At 44.0% G+C, this 24807-nt stretch overlaps 1 protein-coding gene across 1 annotated transcript in view; it reads right to left on the reverse strand.

Moving 5' to 3' along the window:
- The window catches only part of PIK3R4 (phosphoinositide-3-kinase regulatory subunit 4), a 107777-nt gene that overhangs the window by 22588 nt on the left and 60382 nt on the right, over positions 1–24807 (reverse strand). The window contains exons 10-16 of the mRNA XM_082258059.1: positions 23563–23764; positions 17785–17972; positions 15172–15382; positions 13001–13166; positions 11127–11291; positions 9036–9247; positions 3709–3855 (exon numbers count right to left, since the gene is read on the reverse strand). Coding sequence (XP_082114185.1) covers positions 3709–3855; positions 9036–9247; positions 11127–11291; positions 13001–13166; positions 15172–15382; positions 17785–17972; positions 23563–23764 — 1291 coding nt within the window. The remainder of the gene's footprint in view (positions 1–3708; positions 3856–9035; positions 9248–11126; positions 11292–13000; positions 13167–15171; positions 15383–17784; positions 17973–23562; positions 23765–24807) is intronic.

The raw sequence follows: 24807 nt of genomic DNA on the forward strand, positions 1-24807 counted from the left end.
GAAAGGGGCCTATGTGCAAAGAAAACTGTGTGTGAATTAGAGTTGCACGATTAATCGTTAAAAAAAATCGTGATCTCGATTCAACTCTCCTCACGATCTTAATGCGGCATTTCCACGATTCAGTGCAGAGCCATTCTCTGCTCACATCTATCAAAAAAAAAAAAAAAAAAGGGCAGCCAGCAAAGCTTATCACAACATTGCTCAGCTGAGAGATAAAATTAAACATTGTATCATTTGGTTCTTTGAGATCAAAAGGATGAACTTCAGTCTGTAAATGAGGGCAGTTTAACCACTTAAGGACTAAGCCTTTTTCTGACATTTGTTGCTTACAAGTTAAAATCAGTATTTTTGCTAGAAAATTACTTAGAACCCACAAACATTATATATTTATTTATTTATTTTTTAGCAGAGATCCTAGAGCAACCTTTCTCCACCTTTTCAACACAGCGGAACCCTTGAAATGTTTTCAGGTCTCAGGGAAACCCTACTAAAAAGGACTATATTTACAACTCATGATACATTAGTGTGATGGTCAGTGGGATAAATGCTCCTTACACTTGTGGCCATTGGAAAGAATTACCCCCTTACAGATAGCTAAAAAGATGAATGGTGTCAGAACTATATGAGAGGCAGAAATTGCTCATTGCTCAAGGAACCCCTAGCAACCTCTGGAACCCTGGTTGAGAACCACTGCCCTAGAGAATAAAATGGCTGTCGTTGCAATAGTTTATGTCACACTGTATTTGTGCAGCGGTCTTTCAAAAGCAAGTTTTTGAGAGAAAATACACTTTAATAAATACTAAAAAATTCAACAGTAAAGTTAGCCTAATTTTTTGTATAATGTGAAAGATGATGTTACGCCGAGAATCCTGAGAAAATAGTGATCTTTAGTCTAAGCAAAAAAATTGTGATTATCCAGAATCGTGCAGCTCTATTGAACATGCGCTGCAGAGATGTACTTTTTTATTTTGCCCAGAGATACACTTTAAGAGAACCCCAAGGGTAGCACTCGGAAAACTTTTTGTTCTGAATGCAGATGTGAGTGACTTGTCAGTTAAGGTCTGACAAAATACTGTTAAGGCCCCTATTACACTTGTGCGACTTAAAAGTCGCGTGATTTTACTACGATTTTGTTGCCGCGATTTTGACTCGAATTGTAGCAATGCCTATGTCTTTAGACCTCAAAACGCATTAAAATCGGCTAAAAAAGTAGTGCAGGGACTACTTTGAAGTCGTACAGATATGAACGGTACTCATTGGAAATCATGGAGAACGACTTGTCAAGCGACTTTGCAGTCCCAAATCGCAGGACAAGTCGCAAAAATGTGAAAGGGGCCTAAGTCTGCTTTCAGCACACTGAAGCTGAACGTAATTTGCTTTTCTGAGAGCAATGTCACCTCCCTGGAGCCATCCTGACCAATAGACAGTTCAACCACCACTAAAAGTCCCTTACATGTTTGTTTAACATGTGGCTTTTTAAAGTTCCATTCCAAGCAGATGGAGATGGACAAAGAGGAAAGATTTTTTTTGGCCAAATACACATCATATTGGGAAATGTGAGGAAAACCAGAGATTTATTAAGCAAACCAAACTGAAAAATGAGCTCATGGTGGTAATAGAATATATTGCACAATTTGAAGTATTATTTATTCTGCCCAAATACAGTATAAAGGACTGTTTTTAGAAATAAATGAAGGGAGCTATCTACACTTGCAACCATATAACTTAAAGAGGAAGTAAACTCTGCCCATCAAAATCTTCTTCTTAATAAAGACAGTACAGTAAGGCTTTAGAAACTATTCTGCATTAATGTTAAACCCCTTCATATGTCTCTTACTTGTTTTTTAGTGTTTTGTGAGAAGCCAGCGCCATGACAGCAAATGTCTCCTGACTCTACTTCCGCCCTTTCTTCTTGTCTCGGCTGTAATCTCGCACATGCTCAGTAATCACTTATTCAAGCCTCGTTTTTGTGGCAGTTACTATGGCAACTGTGTCGGCTCTCAGCTCCTGTTTGCTGTACTGTGCGGCTGACATTTACACCCCCTGTGACGTTGCGAGTCACATGGGGTGTTTCAGGAACTTGTGAAAGGGAAATATCGCGGTATCTCAGTCCAGTGCCGTATAGGGGAAATGTCAGAGCCACGGCATATAATGAAAGGACTGACGACACGATGAGTGTGCCGTAAATAGAGGAATATCTGCGCATGCGCCGGTGAGGTCAGGAAAAGAAAAAGGACAGATTACGAGAGAAAGGAGAAGGTTAGAATGATTTTACACAATGTGATTAGTAAAGTGCTTATCAGAGATTTATATGATGGAAAGTCATCATGGAGAGTTTACAACCTCTTTAATGTAATGAAATCCTGCAAATGTAGTAACTTTTCAGTGCGCATTGTTTGTATAGGGCAGGGGTCCCTAACCCCCGGGCAGCAGACCACTACCGGCCCATGGCCTGTTAGTAACTGGGCCACACACACATGGAAACAGAGAGCTGCCAGAGCACTTTACCGCTGTTCCCGGCCTCAGTAGTCAGCAGTGTGGAGCGCGATTCAGCGCATCACACCGTTCTCTATTTTATTTTTACAAACTTTATTTAAAGTGTACAAAATGTACACTTCATTTATAGCAATGTACAGCAGCGAGGTGCGCTGCGATGCTGTACATTGCCATGCAATTCATCAAGGTGCGCTGCAATAAAATGCAGAATGGGACACAAAGGTAACAATTGTTTCTTGTGTGTCCTTGCCGGGAAAAATGTTTTACAATGCAGTGAAAGCCTGTCACAGCACACTGTGTGAGTGAGGCTGAGCTCACACTGACTTGCGATAAAATGCAGTAAAAATGGTTGTATATTTCCATCTATTTTTTGCACATTGACTTGCCTTGATCTGCATTTTAGAACACTGCAGGTCAACGCACAGACAATTAAAGTGGTTGTAAACCTCAGACATGAAATTTGAACAAAGCATATCCCTCTATGGTGTGTACTTGTTTCAGTTAAGAGCACGAAGTGTCATTTCTGTCTGCTGCTTTGTTCCCCTGCTATTGGCATTAATAACTTCTGACAAGTTCGCCTGACACCAAGAGAAAAGCTGTGACAGGGGAGGAACCTCCTGCAGATTGACGGCCTCAGCCCTGTTTCTGTGTGGTTTGAAAGGGGGGGGGGGGGGTGTCCTTTCCCTAAAATCAGATATCCGAGCTCTCCTCACTGAGCTCTGCAGAGTGTAAAACTTCAGCTCTCCACTTTTTTTTCTGAACTCTCAGACAAGCTTATAAAATCAGCATTTTGAATAGATGTAGAGAAGAGGAGACTGCAGATAGACAGGTACAACTTATGTAGGAGGATTTGTTTCATCTCAGTGTATCTCCTGAGGTCAGTCACTTTAATAGGTATATGTAAATGTTTACAACCACTTTAAAAAAACGATTGGTTTTTATGTGTGCTTTTCACACTACAACGCTGCCTAAACCTGCGTTATGTTAAAATGCATGCCTGTTACATTTTAACACAACGCAGGTCAATGCAGTCTGAGGAAAATTTTTCTTCAAACAAACTGGTCCCTGGTGCCAAAAAGGTTGGGACTGCTGGTATAGAGAGCAATGTAACCATGCAGAGTAAAAATACTGCTTGGCTGCATTTTGAAACATAAACTCAGAAAATGATTACTGGTAAATATATATACAAATCTAATGGCAAACATCACATACCTGCTATCACCCAAGACTGATACATTGTGTGCATGCTCAAAGGATGCATCAGTAGCCGTCGAATCCTTGCCCGTGCTGGATGAGTATGGCTGGAGATTGGTAACTGGAACCTCATATCCCAGCATGCCATGGTTCCACTGCTAGTGCCTTACATGAGAAAACAACCTTTAGTAGCCATGAAATTAGAAACATTTACTACAGACACAAACATCCATAATGTACCTCACAAAAATACAGATTTTGATTTTTAAAAATCCACACTTACATATAATGTAAAAAAAAAAAACTAGGCAGGCACAGCTAAACAAAGATGAAAAAGATGCTAGAACCATACAGCAAACTCTGCACTATTTGTATGTGTATTAACCGGTGACTGAAATCCATGAAGTAAGCACAAATTGAAGCCGGTCTAACCAGAAAAAAATGGATTTTTGTAAAATCTTACCGTAAAATCCTTTTCTCTTAGCTCATTGACAGACGATTTGCCAATGATCGCGGCAGATGCAGGCAAACCCTTTCTGGGGCCATCCGTGATCACAAAAAGTGAATCCGTCTTACGGAATGATTCCGTAGCTTTCAGGTATACCCTGATTGCCCGAACCACATCCAAGGAATGCAACGCATGTTCCCGATGATGATTGGGCTGAGGACACAAGGAAGGTAGTACAATATCTTCATTCAGATGAAAATCTGAAACCACCTTAGGAAGAAAAGATGGCTTAGGATGAAGTACTACCTTATCCCTATGAATCACTAGGTATGGGGACTGGCATGATAATGCAGCCAGTTCTGACACCCTGCGAGCAGAAGTAATAGCCACCAAGAAGGCCACCTTCTGGGATAAAGTAAGCAAGGGAATCTCCCTGATGTTTTCAAAGGGAGGTTTCTGTAGAACCGACAAAACCAAATTAAGATCCCAGGGCGGTAAGGGCGCGCGGACTGGAGGAGCCAGGTGCCGCACCCCCTGGATGAAATTCCACACCAAGGACTTGGTAGCTAAAGGTTTCTGAAAGAAGATTGCTAATGCTGAAACTTGACCCTTGATGGTGCTCAAGGCTAGCTTCTGCTCAACCCCTTTTTGCAAAAAGGCCAATATTCGAGTCACCAAATAGGTACGTGGAGGGAATCCTAAAGATTCGCACCACGCAATATAAGTCTTCCATGTGTGATAATAGACCTTGCTGGAAGTCGCTTTCCTTGCTTTAATAAGGGTAGGAATGACTGAAGTAGACAAACCTCTGTCCTTCAGTACTTGGGTCTCAATGGCCAGGCCATTAAACCCAGCGACTGTAAAGCATGATGGTAAATTGGTCCTTGAGACCACAGACACTCCCTGAGACGAAGTTCCCACGGAATGTCTGCGACTAGCATGTCCAAGTCGGCCAGGCCGGCTTGAGGAGGCCAGCCTAGAATTTCTAGGACCACTGGCGCTGATAGAATCTGAACCAGGCGTCCCTAGAGGTATCTGGCCCCGACCATCCGAGAAAGTCTGGTCGTTTTCTGTTCCCACACATTTATCAGATACCTGATTGTTATCAGGAAGGGTGATCTTTTCTGGTTGAACCTCAGGGACCGAAGTCACCCGACTAGAGGCTACTTGGCCTATCTGGTCAACCAGATCCGATTCCTGTGAGGTATAGGGACTAATCTTAGGAAAAGGTAAAGGAAAAGATCTATTCAGGGAACGGTAACTACCGCTTCTTGTAGTACTTAAATGTTGGAAGGGAAGAATCGCACCGGTAGTAGTGGTTGAAGCTCGATCTAATGTCCTGAATACCGGTGAAAACGTCCCCCCACCCTGAAACCGGGTGGGGGCGCACCTTCAGGCTGTGTACTCCTTTGCTTCGGGTTTGGCTGGGTTGGTCCTCTGCTTGTCCGACCAGCCCTTCTTGAACCCTCCTGGAGGAGTCTTGCCTTTCCCGCTAGTACCAGCCGGGCGCCCTTTATGGGCGGTAAAGAAAGGTCCTCGCTTGTTGCGAGGTCCCTTAGCTTTAGCAGCCTGTGGCAAAAAAGTGCTCTTGCCCCCAGTGGCATCCTTAATGATTTCATCTAGGTTGGCCCCAAATAGACGATTCCCCTGAAAAGGGAGATTTGTCAAGGTCTTTTTGGAACCTAGGTCAGCTGACCAGCATTTTAACCACAGCACACGTCTGAGGATCACCGCTGACATAGATGCATGCCCTAATAAGGGAGTAGTGTCCAAGGCTGCGTCACAGATAAACTGTAGCCCTTGTATAATCTGTTCCATCAAATCAGATGTCTCCTGGGGAATATCTTTTCCCCTAAGGTCTTGGCGTACCATTTTTGCCCATTCCGTAAGTGTCTGGGAAACTAGACCAATAACAATTACTGGTCTAAATGCTGACCCTATCAGAGAGAAGATGGTGCGGGACTCTGCTTCCATCTTTCGATCCACCGGATCCTTAAAGGACGAAGTGTCCTCCACTGGGATAACCGTGGCTTTATTCAGCCTGGAAATAGGTGGATCCACCACTGGTGGTACCATCCATTTCTTAATGATGGATTCCGCAAACGGATAGCATCTAGCAATACGCTTGGAAATAGTAAAGGTACGTTTAGAATGCTCCCATTCTCCTTTAATCGGATTACCGAAACATTTGGGTACAGGAAAAACCTACACCGTTTTGATGGGCTTATTAGTACCAAAAGGAATCTCTGTTTCAGTTGCCTCTGCCGGTAAAGCCTCAAGTTTTAAGGTTTCCCGCACTGCCACAACTAGTGCGTCCACCAATGCTTCTTCCTGAATTATAGCAGGAGAAGAAGCGTCCTCCTCACTGTCTGAGGGGGCTTTACCTGGGATAACAGCCCTTGCAGAGGAACCTGCAACTGCAGTGACCATCTCTGAATCTGAGTCAGAGGTGTCAGATAGTATAGGGGTAGGCGGGGGTCGTTTCCTTGACCCCCGTCCCTGACAGGCCGCCTCCACCCGAGCCACCATAGACTCCAAAATTGCTGTAAATGACTCTACACTCTGTGCACCGGCGGGTCCCGTGGCCCCCTCGAGGGAAACAGGTGGGGGAATATGTGTGGCAGGGTCCATGATAATTCCAGTCACTTCCTGGATAATATAATTCAAAAATAAAAACTTTTTTTTTTTTTTTTTCCAGACCCCCAGCGCCACAAAAAACCCCTTAGTGTTACCTGCTAGGGATCCCTATCGATCGAGAGAGAGAGAGAGATAGACCCCCAGGCTCACCACTTGATGCTCAGAGTTTAACTGCAACAGGTTACAGCGCTGTCTTGACAAACAGGAAGTCTTTTGGCTGGCTGCCCAGGAAGAAAGGAGGCGGCTCCGCCCCTCTGCACGCCTTCCGGCGCCTCCCCTAGCTCCACGAGGTGTTTGGATCACCTCAAACATGGCCGCCCCCATGCTGGAGACACGAGGCTACGCCAAAATGGCGGCTCGTGCGATCCAGCAAAAAAAATGGCGGCGGCCTGTACTGAATAGCGGTGTGCTGCAAGGCACACAACACTCTCTCTGCATGGGGATTTGGCGTGGTTGGCGGTACCGGCCCTGGCGGACCGCATGGCCCTTCGGGAGGCCTGCTAATAGCTGGAGATCTGATTAGGAAGACAGTCTACATGTCCGTGGCTTCTGACTGGTAGGTAACTTATACTTATCACCGTAGGATTCCCAGAATGCCACTGATTACAATCTTTTTAACATGTATACAATTAGATTGTTAGCTCCCAAACCAAGCCTCCTGGCTTTTTGCACATAAAATCACACTCAAAGTAGGAGGATCTGTGTCATTTATAGGATAGAGAGGGACTCTATCTTACCATACAAAGAGGGGCCCGCGTTCACCACAAGACCCGTCAGGGGAAAAGGGGGAACATACTACTCACCATACCGGAACCAGGCGGGCACCAACTCCTGACAGTACCCCTCTCCACCGTGGCGGGAGGGCTGTCGACCGATATGGACGCCGTGACTCATGGTCTTTGGCGTTTCAGCGAGACGTTTAACTCGCGGGGTCAGTCCTTTAATGGGACTTTGTCGCGGCCGACCCAGCGCGGAGCTATGGCCTGCACGCGCTCGTAGGCTGAACTGGGGTGACCACCGGATCTCAACATCCAGCCCGTCGCCCAGTTCAGCTTTCTTGCTTGAAGATCTCACAGGAACACTGGAGAAAAAAGCTGTCTAAAAAATCTTTTAAGAAAAAAATCTTGCCAGGACCTAAGATCCCAGCAAGGTATCTAGGTCCTTACTCCTAACTAGACAGAAAATAACTGATTTGCTGAGGCAGAGAGAGAGAGGATATACCCTCTGGGACTGCCCCTAGGGTGTGGCCAGAGCTTTTTAATTTCCTGTCTAGTCCTGCTCCTGTGGAGGCAACATAACCCGAAGGTGGTGTATCACCGAGGACTACGTCTGTCAATGAGCGCTAGAGAAATGTCTTTTACAGTATGCACAAACTATTTATGTTATGAAAAACTAACAAGACTTTCTTCTTTTTGAAACCCCAAATGTGCCTGTGTAAAGCCCCCCACTCCTTATCCTTTGAGTGTGACAAAGACTTAAGGACTTTATCCAGTATTGTGGGTACTCCACGTAAAGAGGAGCTCCAGTCTCCTCCAAAAAATAAAAAATCAGCAGCTACAAATACTGTAGCTGCTGACTTTTAATTTAAGGACACTTACCTGTCCAGGGATCCAGCAATGTTGGCACCTGATCCGATTCTTCAATTGGGTGCAGGCACTGGCATCTTTACCAAGGGAAACCGGCAGTGAAATCTTCAGGCTTTAAAGCCGGTTTCCTACTGCGCATGCGCGAGTCGCGCTGCGCTTTCTGAATTGGTCCCCCCATCTTCTGGGACCTGTGTGTGTCACAAAAGGCAGAGGGGGGGAAAGAGGAGGGGCTGGATGTACTTGAAGATCGCAGAGGGGATCTTACCTGGAAGTGGAAGCAGGTACCTGTCAAAACCAGATACCTGCTCCCCCCTTCCCCCCAAAAAGTGCCAAGTGTGGCAGTAGAGTAGGGAGGGTGCGAGCAACTGGAGTTTCCCCATTTGGGTTGAGCTCTGCTTTAAGCAAAGTGTAGTATGTATCTAATTTTGTATGAGTAAGACTTGTGTTCACTCCTTCTCCATTCATCTTCTTGTCTCAATGACAGCTGCTCATCCCATTTCATGTCCTGGTTTCACAAGGACAGAAAATAAGGGAATATCGTTTTTTTATAGGGTCACAGACTGAAGGAAATACCTAAAGAAATTGTAACTCTTCTCTCAGCTATCCAAAACATACATTGATTGGATTTAGGCTTTAAACCTTTTTGAAAAAGAAACAAAGAAAAGTAGTTTTACCAATACACAGCCAGCACTGGTGGATATCTACAGCAAAAGAAGTTATGAGTCCTAAGCGCAGGTCATGTTTTAAAGTCCAGGCATTCGTGTTGGATCTGAGATCCCAGCCTACCAATGACCCATTAACTGTGGCATAGGCAAGCACAGACTGTGAGCCTGAATTGAACTGATGCATATCCACCACACAACCATCTTCTTGTAGATCCAATGACCTAGACAATGAAAGAAAATATGAATTAAAAAAAAAAAAAAAAAACACAACAATGGGCCACAGGAAGGAATGGTAAAATAAGATAAACTGTACCCTAGAGAAGAAACCCTGTTGTGGAAATATAAAAGCTGGAATGTCACTATCATGGGTAATGTAACAACTTTAAAGTGGTGTTCCAGCCTTTTCTTTGTTTATTAAAAGTCAGCAGCTACAAAAATTGTAGCTGCTGACTTCTAATAAACACACACTCACCTGTACCACGATCCAGCGATGCGGCCGCCAAAAGCCTTGATCCTCTTCCTCTGCTCCCAGCGGTGCTGGCATCACTAGGTTGGGCACCTGGCTGTGACCGCTTGCGGTTTCACAGCCGGATGCACGTCGTACTGTGCGTCTTGATTGGCTGGCAATGTTCTAAGACCTCTGACGTGTCCCAAAAGATAGCAGGAAGGGAGGGGGAGAGGAGAGCTTCCGCTCGGGGCGCCTGTCAAAACTAGGTACCTGCTCCCCCCCCCCCCCCCCAAAAAATGATATGCCAAACGTGACATGTCAGGGGGGTTAGGTGTACTTAAAACGGAAGTTCCACTTTTTATCCATAGGAACGGGATGAAGGGAAATCTTCTAATTTTAACCACTTAAGCCCCAGAAGATTTTACCCCCTTCCTGACCAGGGTTATTTTTTGCGATTCGGCACTGCGTGACTTTAACGGACAATTGCGCGGTCGTGTGATGCTGTACCTAAACAAATTTGACGTCCTTTTTTTCCCACAAACAGAGCTTTCTTTTGGTGGTATTTGATCACCTGTGCGATTTTTACTTTTTTTTATAAACAAAAAAAGAGCGTAAATTTTGCAAAAATAACAATATTTTTCACATTTTTGTATATGAAATTCCCCAAAAAAAATGTAAAAATCAAAATTTTTTAACATTTTAGGCCAATTTGTTTTATGCTACATATGTTTGGTAAAAAAAAATTGCAAAAAGCGTATTTTGATTGGTTTGCGCAAACGTTATCGCGTTTACTAACAAAGGGAAAGATTTTTGTAATTTTTGGTGTTTTTTTTTTTTAACGCGTAATGGCGGCGAGCTGCGATTTTCTTTGCGGTACTGCGACATTGCGGTGGACAGATCGGACCCTTGACTGACATTTTTGACACTTTTGGGGGTACCAGTGACATTACTACAGTAATCAGTGCTATATATATATGCACTGTTACTGCAAAATGACACTGGCAGGGAAGGGGTTAACTTTATTGGGGAAGGAGGGGTTAAGTGTGTCCCTAGGGGCGTGCTTCTAACTGTGATTGGACATGGCTACTGGTGTAGGAACAGTGATCAACGGTCCTACATAGTAGAACCGTATGATCACTATTCCTACACAGGGGAGAATGACAGGCGGCTTGTTTACATTAGCCGCCTGCCTTTCTCCCTCTCCACCGACGATCGCCGAGTGACCGGCGGACATCGGGTCCGCCGGTCACATGCACGGACTGCCTAGGGAACGAGCCGGGGCTATTGGCTCACAAACTAGTGACAGGCAAGTGACATACCGGTACGTCAATTTGCCTGGCCGGGGCTGACCGCCGCAGTATATGTATTTGCGGCGGTCGGCAACCGGCTAACATGGATGGCAAGAAGAAAAAAAAAAAAACAGTGATGGTTTTAACCATTTTATAATCCATCCAATCCAAAACTAAACGAAAAATTCAGATATACTTTAACAGTATAGTATACCATAGCATTCATTAAGTGTCAAAGTTGGAGGATTTGCTAAGCAGGGTATTTCTTAGTATACTGCATTTACCCAATTTCCTTCTTTATAAGTGTAAATCATTTGTAACACATAGGAGGATGACCTATAATCAATTCTAAAACATTCATACCGGCTTTGCAGTGGATGAATTTTTGGAGACTTGGGTGGTTTCGAGGTTTCAATCCCAAGAAGTTGAATATTGCCATTATCAGATGCCACAGCTAAGTAATGCGATCCCTGGCAAAATGTCAGTGTCTTGACATGCCCACCGATGCGAGAATAAGTCAATATTGACCTAAGTCAGAAAATAGGAAATTCAAACTTCATAACAGCCAGGTCAGCAGTCATGAGCAACACAAAAGAACACAATTCCTGGATGCAAAAATAATACCACTATAAAGCATGCAAGATTGCTATTTGCTTTGTTTAAACCATTTCACCGCAGCATTTACTAATATATACAGGGGCATCTCATAAAATTAGAATATCATCAAAAAGTTAATTTATTTCTGTAGTTCAAATCAAAAAGTGAAACTCATATTTTATATAATGTGTTACACACAGAGTGATCTATTTCAAGCATTTCTTTCTTTTAATTTTGATGATTATAGCTTACAGCTAGTGAAAACCCCAAATTCAGTGTCTCAGAAAATAAGAATATTACATAAGACAAATAAAAAAAAGGATTATTAATACAGAAATGTTGGCGTACTGAAAAGTATGTCCATGTACAGTATAGTATGCCCTCAATACTTGGTCGAGGCTCCTTTTGCATGAATTACTACATCAATGTGGCGTGGCATGGAAGCGATCAGCCTGTGCACTGCTGAAGTGTTATGGAAGCCCAGGTTGCTTTGATAGTGGTCTTCAGCTCATCTGCATTGTTGGGTCTGGTGTCTCTCATCTTCCTCTTGACAATACCCCACATATTCTCTATTGGTGTTTAGGTCAGGTGTGTTTGCAGACATTTGGAAATTAAGGTCCCAGAGTCTGGAGGAGGAGTGGAGAGGCACAGAATCCAAGTGGCATGAGGTCCAATGAGAAGTTTCCACAGTCCGTGATGATTTGGGAAGCCATGTCATCTGCTGGTTTTGGTACACTGTGTTGTATCAAGTTCAAAGTCAGCGCAGCCCTCCAGCAGGAGATTCTAGGGCACTTCATGCTTCCCCCTGCTGACCAGCTTTATGGAGATGCTGATTTCATTTTCCAGCAGGATTTGGCACCTGCCCACACTGCCAAAAGTACCAATAATTGGTTTAATGATCATGGTATTACTGTGCTTGATTGGCCAGCAAACTCACCTGACCTAAACCCCATAGAGAATCTGTGGTGTATTGTCAAGAGGAAGATGAGACACCAGACCCAACAACGCAGATTAACGACAATGGAAATTAAATTATTTTCTATGATGCCCATTTACATCAATGCAGTGCTTTTTCTGAAAAGGTGCAGATGCTTCATTTGGGGCAGTGCGGCACATTTTTTGCCCCATAGACTTCAATAGAAAAGCACCAAAATGCATGCAAAACTCATGGATACACACTTTTAGTCTTTGGCAGAGTTTTGTGTGTAAATCCATTCTACTTCGCCAAAAAAACACATCAAAGCTACACAAGGTTGCACAAAAAAAACACAATGAAAAATTCATCATGCAGCAGCACTAGTGTGAACCTAGGCTTAAAGTGGTTGTAAACCCTGACATATACCGAGTGAAGTGACTAGCCTCAGATGATACACAGAGATGAAACAAATCCTCCTACATAAATTGTACCTGTTTATCTGCTGCAATCTGTCCTGTACATTCATGCAAAGTGCAGAATTTACACAGAAGAGGAATTATTTATAGAGTAGAGGGGATTACAGAAATATAGATCATAAGAGGAGTACTGATTGATCTGGCCAGTTTCAGCAGTTCAGATAAAGCATTCACACTTTGTTCATACACGCTGTAAGAAGTAAACATGCTATATTCCTTAAATAGAGGAGTCAGCTGATTAATTATACCTTGTGGTTGTGGTTTTTCCCTCCATCTTCTGACTGTTCCAGATTTTTACTGTTCCATCATTTGAGCAAGTGGCAAAAATGGAATGTTCATCAGAGACCCGAATTCTGTTTACTGGCCCCTTGTGTTCATGTAAGTGTGCCACCAACAAGCCTTTAGGATGCCACCCTGAGAAGAAAACAAACACATAATACTATTTTTCTCAGTACCCAAACACTAGTGAACATTCCTGTTAAAGCGGTTGTAAACCACGGCTGGTTAAAAAAAAAAAATCAAACAAAAAAAAACACTTGTAACGCAATTGCATAAATGCATTATTATGCATCGCATACTAGCACATTTTAAAATACTTACCTTAGATGGAAGCCCTCCAGTGGCATGCTGTCACCGCTGAGAGGGCTGACATTTTCCCCTCTGGTCTTTCCTCTAGGTTCGCACGCTCCGGCTGATGATTGGCCAGAGCCGCAGTGACGTCATTTCTGCACATGCACACTGGAGCCCCTCGGTTTCCGCATGAAGCTCAGAAGTTCCGGCAAGGTATGCCAGACCTTCAGAGCACATGCGGCGGTGACGTCACCGGCTGCTTTCAGGGTTAATATCTACTAAACGTTGCACGTTTAGGAGATATTCATTTTTACCTACAGGTAAGTCTTTAGGCTTACCTGTAGGTAAAAATCACAAAGCGGGCTTAACTATAGCTTTAATAATTTATGAATTAATAATTAGTAATAATTAGTAATTAATTAATGTATTAATAATTTGTGGGCCTGATGAAGGGTTCTTGCATAGCTTTAAACATTAAGCTATCATATGATATTTAAAGCGGAGTTCCGGGCACAAAATCGGTATTTTTTTTTGTGCCCCTCCGCTAGCTACACATAACCTGAAAAGGAATTGGATAGTTATTTTTTTTTTTTTTGTACACTCACCTTGTAATCGAAGATCGTAAATACTCACCTCAGGGTACTTCCTCCTCCAGCGCCGCGGCTCACCCCGTCACTTCCTGCCTCGCGATGATTCCTGGGAGCTGAACGTCATCGCTCCCAGGAATCAATGCGACGGCACCGGCCCCGCACGTCACTTCCGGGCGACGCCGCATTCCCCTGCTAAACAGCTTCTGGGCATGCCCAGAAGCTGTTTAGGAATGCGGCGCCGCACCGGAAGTGACGAGAGGGGCCGGTGCGGCGCATTCTGGGAGAAGAAGATGCGGAAGAAGACACCGAAGAGGACCGCGCCGGCTTCAGCTGCCCACAAGAGAGATGGAAACGCTGTGGAAGAAATTTTCAAAGTAAGTATTTCTTCTTGCAGGTAAGTGCGAACCGGGACAGATCAGAGGCTAGCCATTGTGGAATGTGCTAGCCCTGACTGTCCCGGGGGTATGTTCAGCAAAAAATGAGATCTGTGCCCGGAACTCCGCTTTAAAGTAGTTTGCACTAATTCCAAGGTATATGATGCCAGCCAATAGTTATTACAGCAGCCTGTTTATTAAAGCGTTACTAAACCCAGGAGCCTGCATTTACTATATCTGATCTCCCATAGTACACAGAACATGGAAATGCAATTATTTTAATATAAACTGCTAAATACCTTTTCCCATCAGCAGTATATAGCAGTCTTGTGACTTCTATCAGTGTCTGGTTAAAGCTTGTATGAGGAGTTTTCATTCTACTCTGACTGTCCTATGAGGCTGCAGGACCCCTGACCCTCTGTCTGGACAGTGCCGATTGGCCCTTTGCCGATCACATGCGTCCTCCCAAGAAAAGAAAAAAACTCTCTAGCAAAACACACCAAACTGAGCATGTGCAGAGTGACTCCAAAGGCTATGTCTTATCAGGAGACAGATTGGGGACAGTGGAAGAAGGGGAGGATCAGAAGAGACAGGATCAAATAGCCTTTTTACACAATGCAGAGGATTAACCCCTTAGGTTCCACAGTGAGTAGAACAAGCATGCTTTACTGCATATACAGACTGATTTTACTGTTGTGGGTTTAGTAATACTTTTAAGTCTTGTGAGTTCTGGACATATTTTGGTTAACAAAAAGAACCTGACAGGTTTAACCCCTAAATCTTTATCCAAAACTGAAAAAAAAATATTTTGGCTTAGATAGATTAGCATAGATCCAGCATCTACCTTCCCACTGTATACCTGGTGTGTTCTCAGTCTCTACATACCTGTTGGTGGTGGTTTACTCTCCCACTCAGCACTTTCCATCATGTACTTGGCTAATCTCTCAGCATTGCACTGCTCCCGCTTCTGCTGGATCAGCTGTTGAAGTTCAATTTTACAAGTGGTCATTCGGATCTGGAAAGCTGACGGTTGAGATGTGCTTGTGTAGATCTGCAAGGTGGGACGCCTTGACTGGATTCCTGTTCCTTCTGACGACTGATGAAGAATGTACAAATTGTGACATATTTGGTAGGTTTCTAGAAATCCATTATTTTGAACATTTCTAATGTGGAATGCCAGCTAATTAAGGCGTACTATTAAAAAAGGAAGGAAACTCTATAATTCTTGATGAAGCACCATTTTTGACTTCAACACTGCAACAGCGCTACTATCTATCTTGATTAATGCAGGAAAAACAATCCTTTAACAGCTTGCCGACCGCCGCACGACTATTTACTGCGGCGGTCAGCCCCTCACAGGCAAAGCGACGTAGTACTACGTCGCTAGCCTGTGAGGGTCTCAGGAGCGAGCGCGCGCCTCCGGAGGCGCGCTCCCGCGCGGTCACAGACTCCCTCCCCGCGCGTGTGACTGGCGGACCCGATCGTCCACCGGTCACTCGCGATCGTCGGTGGAGAGGGAGAAAGGCCGGTGGCTAATGTAAACAAGCCGCCTGTCATTCTCCCCTGTGTAGGAATAGTGATCATACGGTTCTACTATGTAGGACCATTGATCACTGTTCCTACACCTCAAGCCACAGCCAATCACAGTTAGAATCACGCCCCTAGGGACACACATAGCCCCTCCCTCTCAATAAAGTTAACCCCTTCCCTGCCAGTGTCATTTTTACAGTAACAGTGCATATGTATAGCACTGATTACTGTAGTAATGTCACTGGTAACCCCAAAAGTGTCAAAAATGTCAGTCAAGGGTCCGATCTGTCCGCCGCAATGTCGCAGTACCGCAAAAAAAAAATCGCAGATTGCCGCCATTACGCATTAAAAAAAAACAACAAAAATCTTTCCCTTTGTTAGTAAACGCGATAACTTTTGCGCAAACCTATCAAAATAAGATTTTTGCGATTTTTTTTACCAAACATATGTAGCATAAAACAAATTGGCCGAAAATGTTAAAAATTTTTAATTTTTACATTTTTTTGGGGGGGAATTTCATATAAAAAAATGTGAAAAATATTGTCATTTTTTTGTTTATAGCGCATGATCAAAAATTGCACAGGTGATCAAATACCACCAAAAGAAAGCTCTGTTTGTGGGAAAAAAAGGACGTCAAATTCGTTTAGGTACAGCGTTGCATGTTCGCGCAATTGTCTGTTAAAGTCACGCAGTGCCGAATCGCAAAATATGGCCTGGTCAGGAAGGGGGTAAAATCTTCCAGGGCTTAAGTGGTTAAAGAATAAGTTCACCTTTTATAACATGTTACACCCATATTCAGGGTGTAACATGCAATGAATACACTGGCCTCCCCTGTGATAGCGCCGTGGTAGTTCATTCATTCATTCTTCCTGTCAGCATGTATGGGCTTTCTTATACAAGGTACCAGCAAGTCGATACGTTGACAGATCTACTGATCGCTGGTGCGATGCTTTACAGGCTCCTGCATCAATAAATAATAAATGCACATTTTTTTACCTGCACATGTACATTTATTATTTTTTGTGAAAAGGTGAACTTATCCTTTAACTCTAATTAAAGTATAACATTAAAAAAAATCTATGCAGTCTCTTGTGTAAAATTGGCCGTTATAGAAGGCCACGGAATGCAAAAAAAGTGAGATCAAACAACTTTTTTTCTGTGGGAGTGCTGGACAAGAAGTTATGCAGTTAAAAACATCTCCACTATACCAGACTCACTGTAAAGGGTAAGTGTGGTTCCATATAAAATCCTGCATCCCAAAATCCTTGCCTTTCTCATAAAAACAGTAAATGTGTATACAGACCTCAGACACAGAGCAATAGAGTTTTCGGAGTTGGTGGACTGTAAATGGTTGCTTCAGGGCATCTCCAGAGATGGATATTATTTTTTGAAGGCCCAATGCATGTACAGTATTCCCAAGCAAAGCTGTAACACATTAGCACAGCCTAACCAGAGGGATAATCACTCTGTTACATCTAAGGTTTGCAATTGCATTTGATTTTTTATTGTGGAAGGTAAGGGGTGTTGCGATGAGGCCCTTGCGAACTGTATGCACAATGTGTATATTAAACACATATATGTGTTTATTAGATGTCAGCAGCTACAAAAAGTGTAGCTGCTGACTTTTAATAAACAGTCACTCACCCATCCCAGGTTCCAGCGTTGTGCTCACCTGAGCTATTTGTTCCATCTGTCTTCTGTCCCCAGCATCTCAACTGTGGTCACCCGGCTGTGACAGCTTGCGGCTTCACAGTCAGGTGCCCACTTTTGAATGGTCCCGCAGTCTTCTGGGACCTGGGAGGAGAATTTCTACTCAGATCGTACCTGTCAAAAACAGGTACCTGCTAACATACTAATATGTGAATGTTATTAAAAAAGGTTTCCATAAACTAGTCTGTTAATTATATTTGATGGCCTATTTGGTACAGATTTTTATATTCTGGTAACAAAAGATCTTATATTCACTACCTGCGGAGAGGAAGACAATGGAGCATTAATTGCTGCAGAAGATTCTGAGCGAAGAGGTCTTTGGGTTTCCTGCTCAGCTGGAGGCAGAGTTCGTGTTATAGCCTGACCCATGTTTGCTGGCTCCATGGCACCAAACATACTCTTCCATTCTTCATTCACATTGGAATCTTGCTTCACATGCTTTCGAGCTACAGACAGAACACAATAAGTAACATCGCAGTAAGTATCACAATGCACTAGTTAAATGAAAAGTAAGAATTTGGTTGCTTTTTTAGTGGCCTCAACAAATAATAATTTCCTGAGAAACATTACCAAATAAGCAAGGCTACGTTCACATGTGGGCACAGGGGATCACGGGCAGAATCACCACGATTCTGCCGGCGATCCGGAAATCATTGCAAATCGCAGGATGCCTGTGTGATGCCCGTCATTTGCAATGGCACCCCAAACGCTGTGCGATGTTGCCGCAATTTCCCACTGCCGAATCGCAGTAACGTCGCGCAAACAGAATCGCGGGACGCATGATGCACAAAAGAAGCTCTTGTACCTTTTTTGGGCGTCATGCGTCCCGCGATTCTGTTTGCACAATGTTACCGCGATTCGGCAGGCGGAAATCGCAGCAACATCGCACAGCTTTTGGGTTGCCATTGCAAATCACGGGCATCTCACAGGCATCCCGCGATTTGCAATGATTTCCGGATCGCGGGCAGAATCGCGGTGATGCTGCCCGTGATCCGCTGCGCCCACATGTGAACGTAGCCTAAATGTCATTTTAAAGCAGAATGGCACCAATTATGTACACTCACATTTGAAACCCAAACTGGACTACCTGCTTAAAAGAGTAATTCAATTCAGGGATCTCTGACAACATGGTCACTTCTTTGACTTCACTTTTCTGCACTGCAGTTAAAGAAATACAGCTTGGTCAAAGATCGTCCAAAATAATATGCAGAAGAGAGCCTGATAGTCTTACAGGGCTGCTGTCCCTTCTCCAGTTGGAGTTCTGCTGTGGCAAATAACATGATGCTAATTTAAACAGATAAACTAAGGTATTATTTAACGCTAAACTCTGGAATAAGGAAATATTTCCCAATACAATAGGTATGTGTATTATTACCTGAATCTTGTCATGCTTAATATTATCCTTCCAGTAATCCAGTGTAAAACTGGGCCTCTGTGTATAGGCTTCCTGTAATAAATACTGATGACTTCTGCTTTCTCTCCTTGTGCAGGGTGACTGGTCTTGCATCCGCCCTCCCCTACTGTATCTACAAGCATGTGGTAGGTGGACCTCCTGGGTCCTTCATTTAGCACTGTTCTCTGCACCAACTATATACAGTACAGGTATGAAATCACTGCTATTTTTACAGAATAAGTGGATTAGCAATGGTATTTGGTGAACACAAATTGGCTTTATATCCTTGGTGGCAACTGAATATACTGTATTTAAATCAGGGTTTTTGAGCTCAGAGATAATATTTGAGCATATATTTAAAGTTATGGTAAAGGAATTTTTTTTTTTTAACCATTTCTGGACCGGAAGATTTTCCCCCTCAATGACCAGGCCATATTTTGCGATTCGGGACTGCTTTACTTTAACAGACAATTGCGCGGTCGTGCGACGCTATACCCAAATAAAATTGATGTCCTTTTTTCCCACAAATAGAACTTTCTTTTAGTGGTATTTGATCACCTGTGCAATTTTTTATTTTTTGGGCTATAAACAAAAAAAGAGTGACAATTCTGGAAAAAGAATATTTTTCACTTTCTGCTATAAAACATTCTCAAAAAAAATAATTTAAAAATCTAATTTTTTTAACATTTTAGGTCAATTTTTTTCTGCTACATATTTTTGGTAAAAAAAAAATTGCAATAAGCATATTTTAATTGGTTTGCGCACAAGTTATTGCGTCTACTAACTACGGGAAAGATTTATGTCATATTTTTATTTTTTTTTTACAAGTAATGGCGGCGATCTGCGATTTTTTGCGGGACTGCGACATTGCGGCGGACAGATCGGACCACTGACTGACATTTTTGACACTTTTGGGGGGACCAGTGACATTACTACAGTAATCAGTGCTAAAAATATGCAGTTACTGTAATAATGACACTGGCAGGGAAGGGGTTAACATTGTGGGTGATCAAGGGGTTAAATGTGAGCCTAGGGGAGTGATTCTAACTGTGGGGGCGTGGCTTGTGAAATGATCATAAAGACCTGTGATCCTATATAGAAGGATCACAGGGGCTCTGTGATCATTCCAGGGAGAAGAACAGTCAGCTGTGTTTACAACAGCTGACCGTTCTTCTCTCGCAGCGGAGAGCGATCGCGGGTGTCAGGCGGCAATAGGAGCCACCTGCCCTGTGCATCGGCTTCCCCGCTGCGCTCACCCCCTAGCTGCAGGCGCGCGACCAACGTTGGTCTACGTGCAGACAAAAAATGGAAATGGGTGACTGACAGAGTTACACCTAAGGCCAACCAAAACCACCACATCCCTGGTATGAACATGTAAAAGCAGAATCCGGTGTTCAGTGGACTGGAGAACCAGCCATGAAACCACCAAATATCATCATCTCAAAATATGTCAAACCCTACCCTGAGGTGGTCTACCGTAAGGCGGGCTCCCTCAGGGATAGATTAGTGCATAGTCACTATTCAGTTCCAGTGGAGGGGGGTTTTGGAACCTTCCGCTGTGGTAACTGTGATGAGTGCCCCTGGGTCAGAGAGGGTTACCTTTTGCCTCTACCCCGGGGGGGTACACTCAAGCCTAGGTTCTATGCCACGTGCTCTACGGAGGGGGTTGTATATCTGGCTACCTGTATATGTGGGGCCTTTTACGTCGGCAAGACGAAAAGGCCCTTTGCCCGGCGTATACACGACCACCTGTATTACATCGATACGGGCCTGATGTACACCCCCATCTGTAAGCACGTCGGCATACACCACAAGTTTGATCCTCACACTATACTTTTCTCCGTATTGGAAGTAATCAAACATAACCCATGGGGTGGTAATTTTGATAACAATATACTTAAAAATGAAGTTAAGTGGATTTATAGGCTTCAGGCCACTAAATCCCCCGGTTTAAATACCGCCATATCCTACAAACCCTTTCTGGAATAGGACGGTTGCATTGGGCCCCGTTATAGGTCCCCTCTTTGACCCTCCAGCTTTTCCTTTTTTCCTTTACCTTTTCCATTTCTTTTTTGTTTCCTTTCTTTTCCTTTCATTTTCTGCTACTTTCTCAATTTATTCTCAGTCGCTGTCCTTTTGCGATTATTGCATTGGATGTTTTTGATATAACTATATGTGCATTGTTGGCACCCTGACACAGCCCCCCCTTCTCAGGGATATGTCTAGGGTGCTGAAAATTGGAAGTCATTTATTGCTTAGTGAATTGTTATATTCCTTCCTTTTCTGATGTAAAACTGCCTACTGCATTTTGACTGTAACGTGCCTATTTGGTTTGCCGGTACCTGTTGTGTGCCCTTTGGCCCTCGGCCAGTGCTCGGGCGCCAAGCCGGGGGCTAGGGGGGTGTATCAGCGGAGTCATCCGCTCCTCCCCCTGAGGCTCCCGCATCCGCCCTTCCGAGGGACGGATGTTTTGGCCGGACATCGGCGCTCCCCGCGCATGCGCGGTGTGCGCTTGTCCGACCACTAGTTGGCGCCCGCACCGGAAATGACCTATAAAGGTCGGTTATGGCCGTGTCACTTCCTGTGGGACCGGACTATATAAGGACCTACGGCGGCGCAGTATGATCAGGTCATCACTACCTGACGCTGCGGTGCGCGGGACGGGTGCAATTTTGATCTGGCTTCCGGGTAAGTTCTGCCTGCTGGCGGGAGTACTCTTTGTATCCACCACCCCTTCTCATTCATCCCCACTACACAGTCCCATTCACGGGCCCTTCCTCCTCGGTACCTAGGTCTCACTGTGTTTTACTTTGCATGCTTGATCACCTGGCAATCTCCCTCAGGCTATCAATCACTGTCACTCAGGTGTTCATTGGAGATATATATCCCTCATACGCTGCTACCATCATTTATTTGCACTCTCCATTTCACTACCTTCCTTCACTTGTTGTTCCTCTCTTATGGCGTCCCCACTATTAATTGGGGACTACCCACACACCCCCTGTTTTCTTCCCTCTTTCATTTTTCAGCCCATCACGTTTTCTCCTGTCTTTTCCTAGCATGCACTTGTTGCTGCACAAGGTCCTCTTTCTGGTTCTTATACCTATTTTGGGACTTCTGGTTCTCTGCCTTGTGGTTTTCCTCTGTGGGCCCCCAAATTCCCTCTTTCTTCGTGGAATATTCATTACCCTCTGCCTATGTGGCTTAAGGTATAATATGCTTGACCCAATATAACTTCTAACTAGTTTGCAACCTATCCCTTTCCCCTTTCAGAGGCTGGAATCTTTTATCCTGCTCTGCTGCAATTGATAAATTAGCCGATTGTTGTGTCCCAGCCCGGTCCAGCATTGGTTGGCCTATCAAGGCACTCACTACCCCGCGTCCATTCTAGGACCTGGGGGAGGGTCCGGCACCAGTCTATACGCACGTCCAGCTATGCAGTCCACAGTTGCTTTGCTTTCGTTTATTACGTGTTGGTAAGTTTTGAATGCTTATCTGTATGTATATGCCTTAAATAACAATGTATTGATTTGTAATCTATGCGTTTATATGCGCACAATGAATACTACTAATATTTCTATTTATCAGTGTTTAGAGCCTTTGCGAGAGGTCACAAGTCACTTGGTCCCTGACGAAGCCATTGAAATGGCGAAACATGTAGGACCCCGGTGACCCCCTGCATCTCCTCGGTTTACACGAACGTAGTATTCACATGTATATCTACTGTAACTTCTGTTTTATGAATTTTGACCATGAACTTTTGGATACAATTTTTGTATCTTTTTAATTCACATATAAAATAAAATTCAATATTTTTAATTCAATTTTGTTTGCTCTGTCTGTGCCACAACCATACACCTATAAAGTCCCATTATTTTGGTGGTTTCATGGCTGGTTCTCCAGTCCACTGAACACCGGATTCTGCTTTTACAACGTTGGTCTACGTCGGTTTGCGCAGGAGGGCCGCACTGCCGCAGTAAAAAGGCGGCGGGCGGTCGGGAAGTGGTTAACAAAAAATAAAAATAAACATGTCATGTCATACTTGCTCTGTGCAGCAGTTTTGTACAGAGCAGCCCCAATCCTCCTCTTTTCAGATCCCCCATGAGCGCTCTGGGCCCCTCCCCCTTGCCGAATGCTTGCTGTGGGAGCACTCATGCATTCTTACTCCGGAGCCGTCTCTCTGCATCCATAAGACACAGAGAGTGCATGCAGGTCAGCCCCGCCCCCTGCTCTAGCCTCACTGGTTGTGAGTTACAGCAGCGGAAGCCAATGTGCCGTTCAAGCCACTCACCCGCATGCCTGTCAAACAGGATGAGTGGTTGTAAGACGACACTTCTGGGTACAGGTTTTACTGCCCATGTGAATGAGGCCTAAGTGTATCCAGCTTCCGCAGCTGCCTAGAAAATAACCCATGTAATGGATTTAAATTACTCTTTCTTCTTCTTAATAACTAAAATTCCATTAACATATGGCTACCCTCCTGTCTTGTTGCTGTGTAAAAAATGTGAGTATATTTATCAAAGTAAACTCTTCTGCTCTTACTTCTAACTAACTAGTAATCTTCCCAAGAGGATCTCAACTTCATTGGAAACCCTATTTTATCTTTCACTGACTGCTTATGTGATGTAAGCTGATTTACTTACTGCGTTTATCTTCAGTGTCTATCTTTGTTTTTCCAAGATCAGCATGTCTTCCACTGATGCCCAGTTCTTGTAAATCAATCACCCCTTTTACGACACTCTCATGCAAGTGACTCTGATCAGCTACATTCGCCTTGGCTTTGTTAGACTTTAACATAAAATCTTTCAAGGCTAAAAGCTTATCTTCCTCTTCTTCTGTCATCCCCTGGAATTAAGAAAATAAGGTGCATAAGAAAAATCCCAAAGTATGACTTTGGTTATGGTAAAATGTCTACCATTGCAGGGATACATAAGAGATACACAAGAGACAATTTCTACATTTTATTGCAGCTTACTGTGCCAAATTGCACAGCAATGTACATGAACGTAGCACATTGCACTGTTGCACAGTGCCAAGAAATAAAAATTGAATTTTTGACTTACCATAAAATCCATTTATCTGATGTTCATTGACAGACACAGCTCCTGATCTTCTAGACCATTGGGTTATACTGCCCCCTGCAGGAGTAGGACACGAGGCAGAAAAAGAACTTTACTACGCCTATGGGCAGTCCCAGGAGGTATACTCCCCCCCCTCTCTGCAATAGGTACTCAGTTTTGTTACAAGCAGTGTCAGTCAAAAATCCCATTTTCTCTTTCGTTCATTGATGGACACAGCTCCTGATCTTCTAATCTAGACCATTGGGACTTGCCAAAGCAGTGTCAAACATGAGGGGTGGGAACAGCAAGAAAAAATTCCCAAGGCTAAACCGTAGCCAACCAGATAACAGGAGCTCAACCCAAACAACTGGAGCCCACCTAAAAAAAACAGTAAACCCCCAAAGAGGAAACAAGCCCCCTAAACAGCAGCCTGCAAAACCTTGCAGCCAAAAGAAGCATCCGCAGTTGCCAATACATCCACTTTATAAAATTTTGTGAAAGTGTGCACCGACGACCAAGTAGCCGCCTTGCACACCTCTGTTACTGACGCCTGATGACGACAAACCCAGGAAGCACTAAGCGCCCGAGTAAAGTGCGCCGTTACAGAGAACGGAGGAACCTGACCCTTGATCAAATAGGTCTGAGTGACTGTCTATCTGATCTGTCTTGACATGGTCGCAGAAGATGCAGACAGTCCTGTTCTTGGCCCATCCGGGAACACAAATAGTGATTCTGACTTTCGAAAAGACTCGTAGATGCCAGGTTCACCCGAATCGCCCGAACCACATACAGGGCATGCAACGCAATTTCCTTAGGATGTTTAGGCCT

The sequence above is a fragment of the Pelophylax lessonae genome (genome assembly GCF_965119305.1).
Source record: "Pelophylax lessonae genome assembly, chromosome: 5".
NCBI classification, from domain to species: domain Eukaryota; kingdom Metazoa; phylum Chordata; class Amphibia; order Anura; family Ranidae; genus Pelophylax; species Pelophylax lessonae.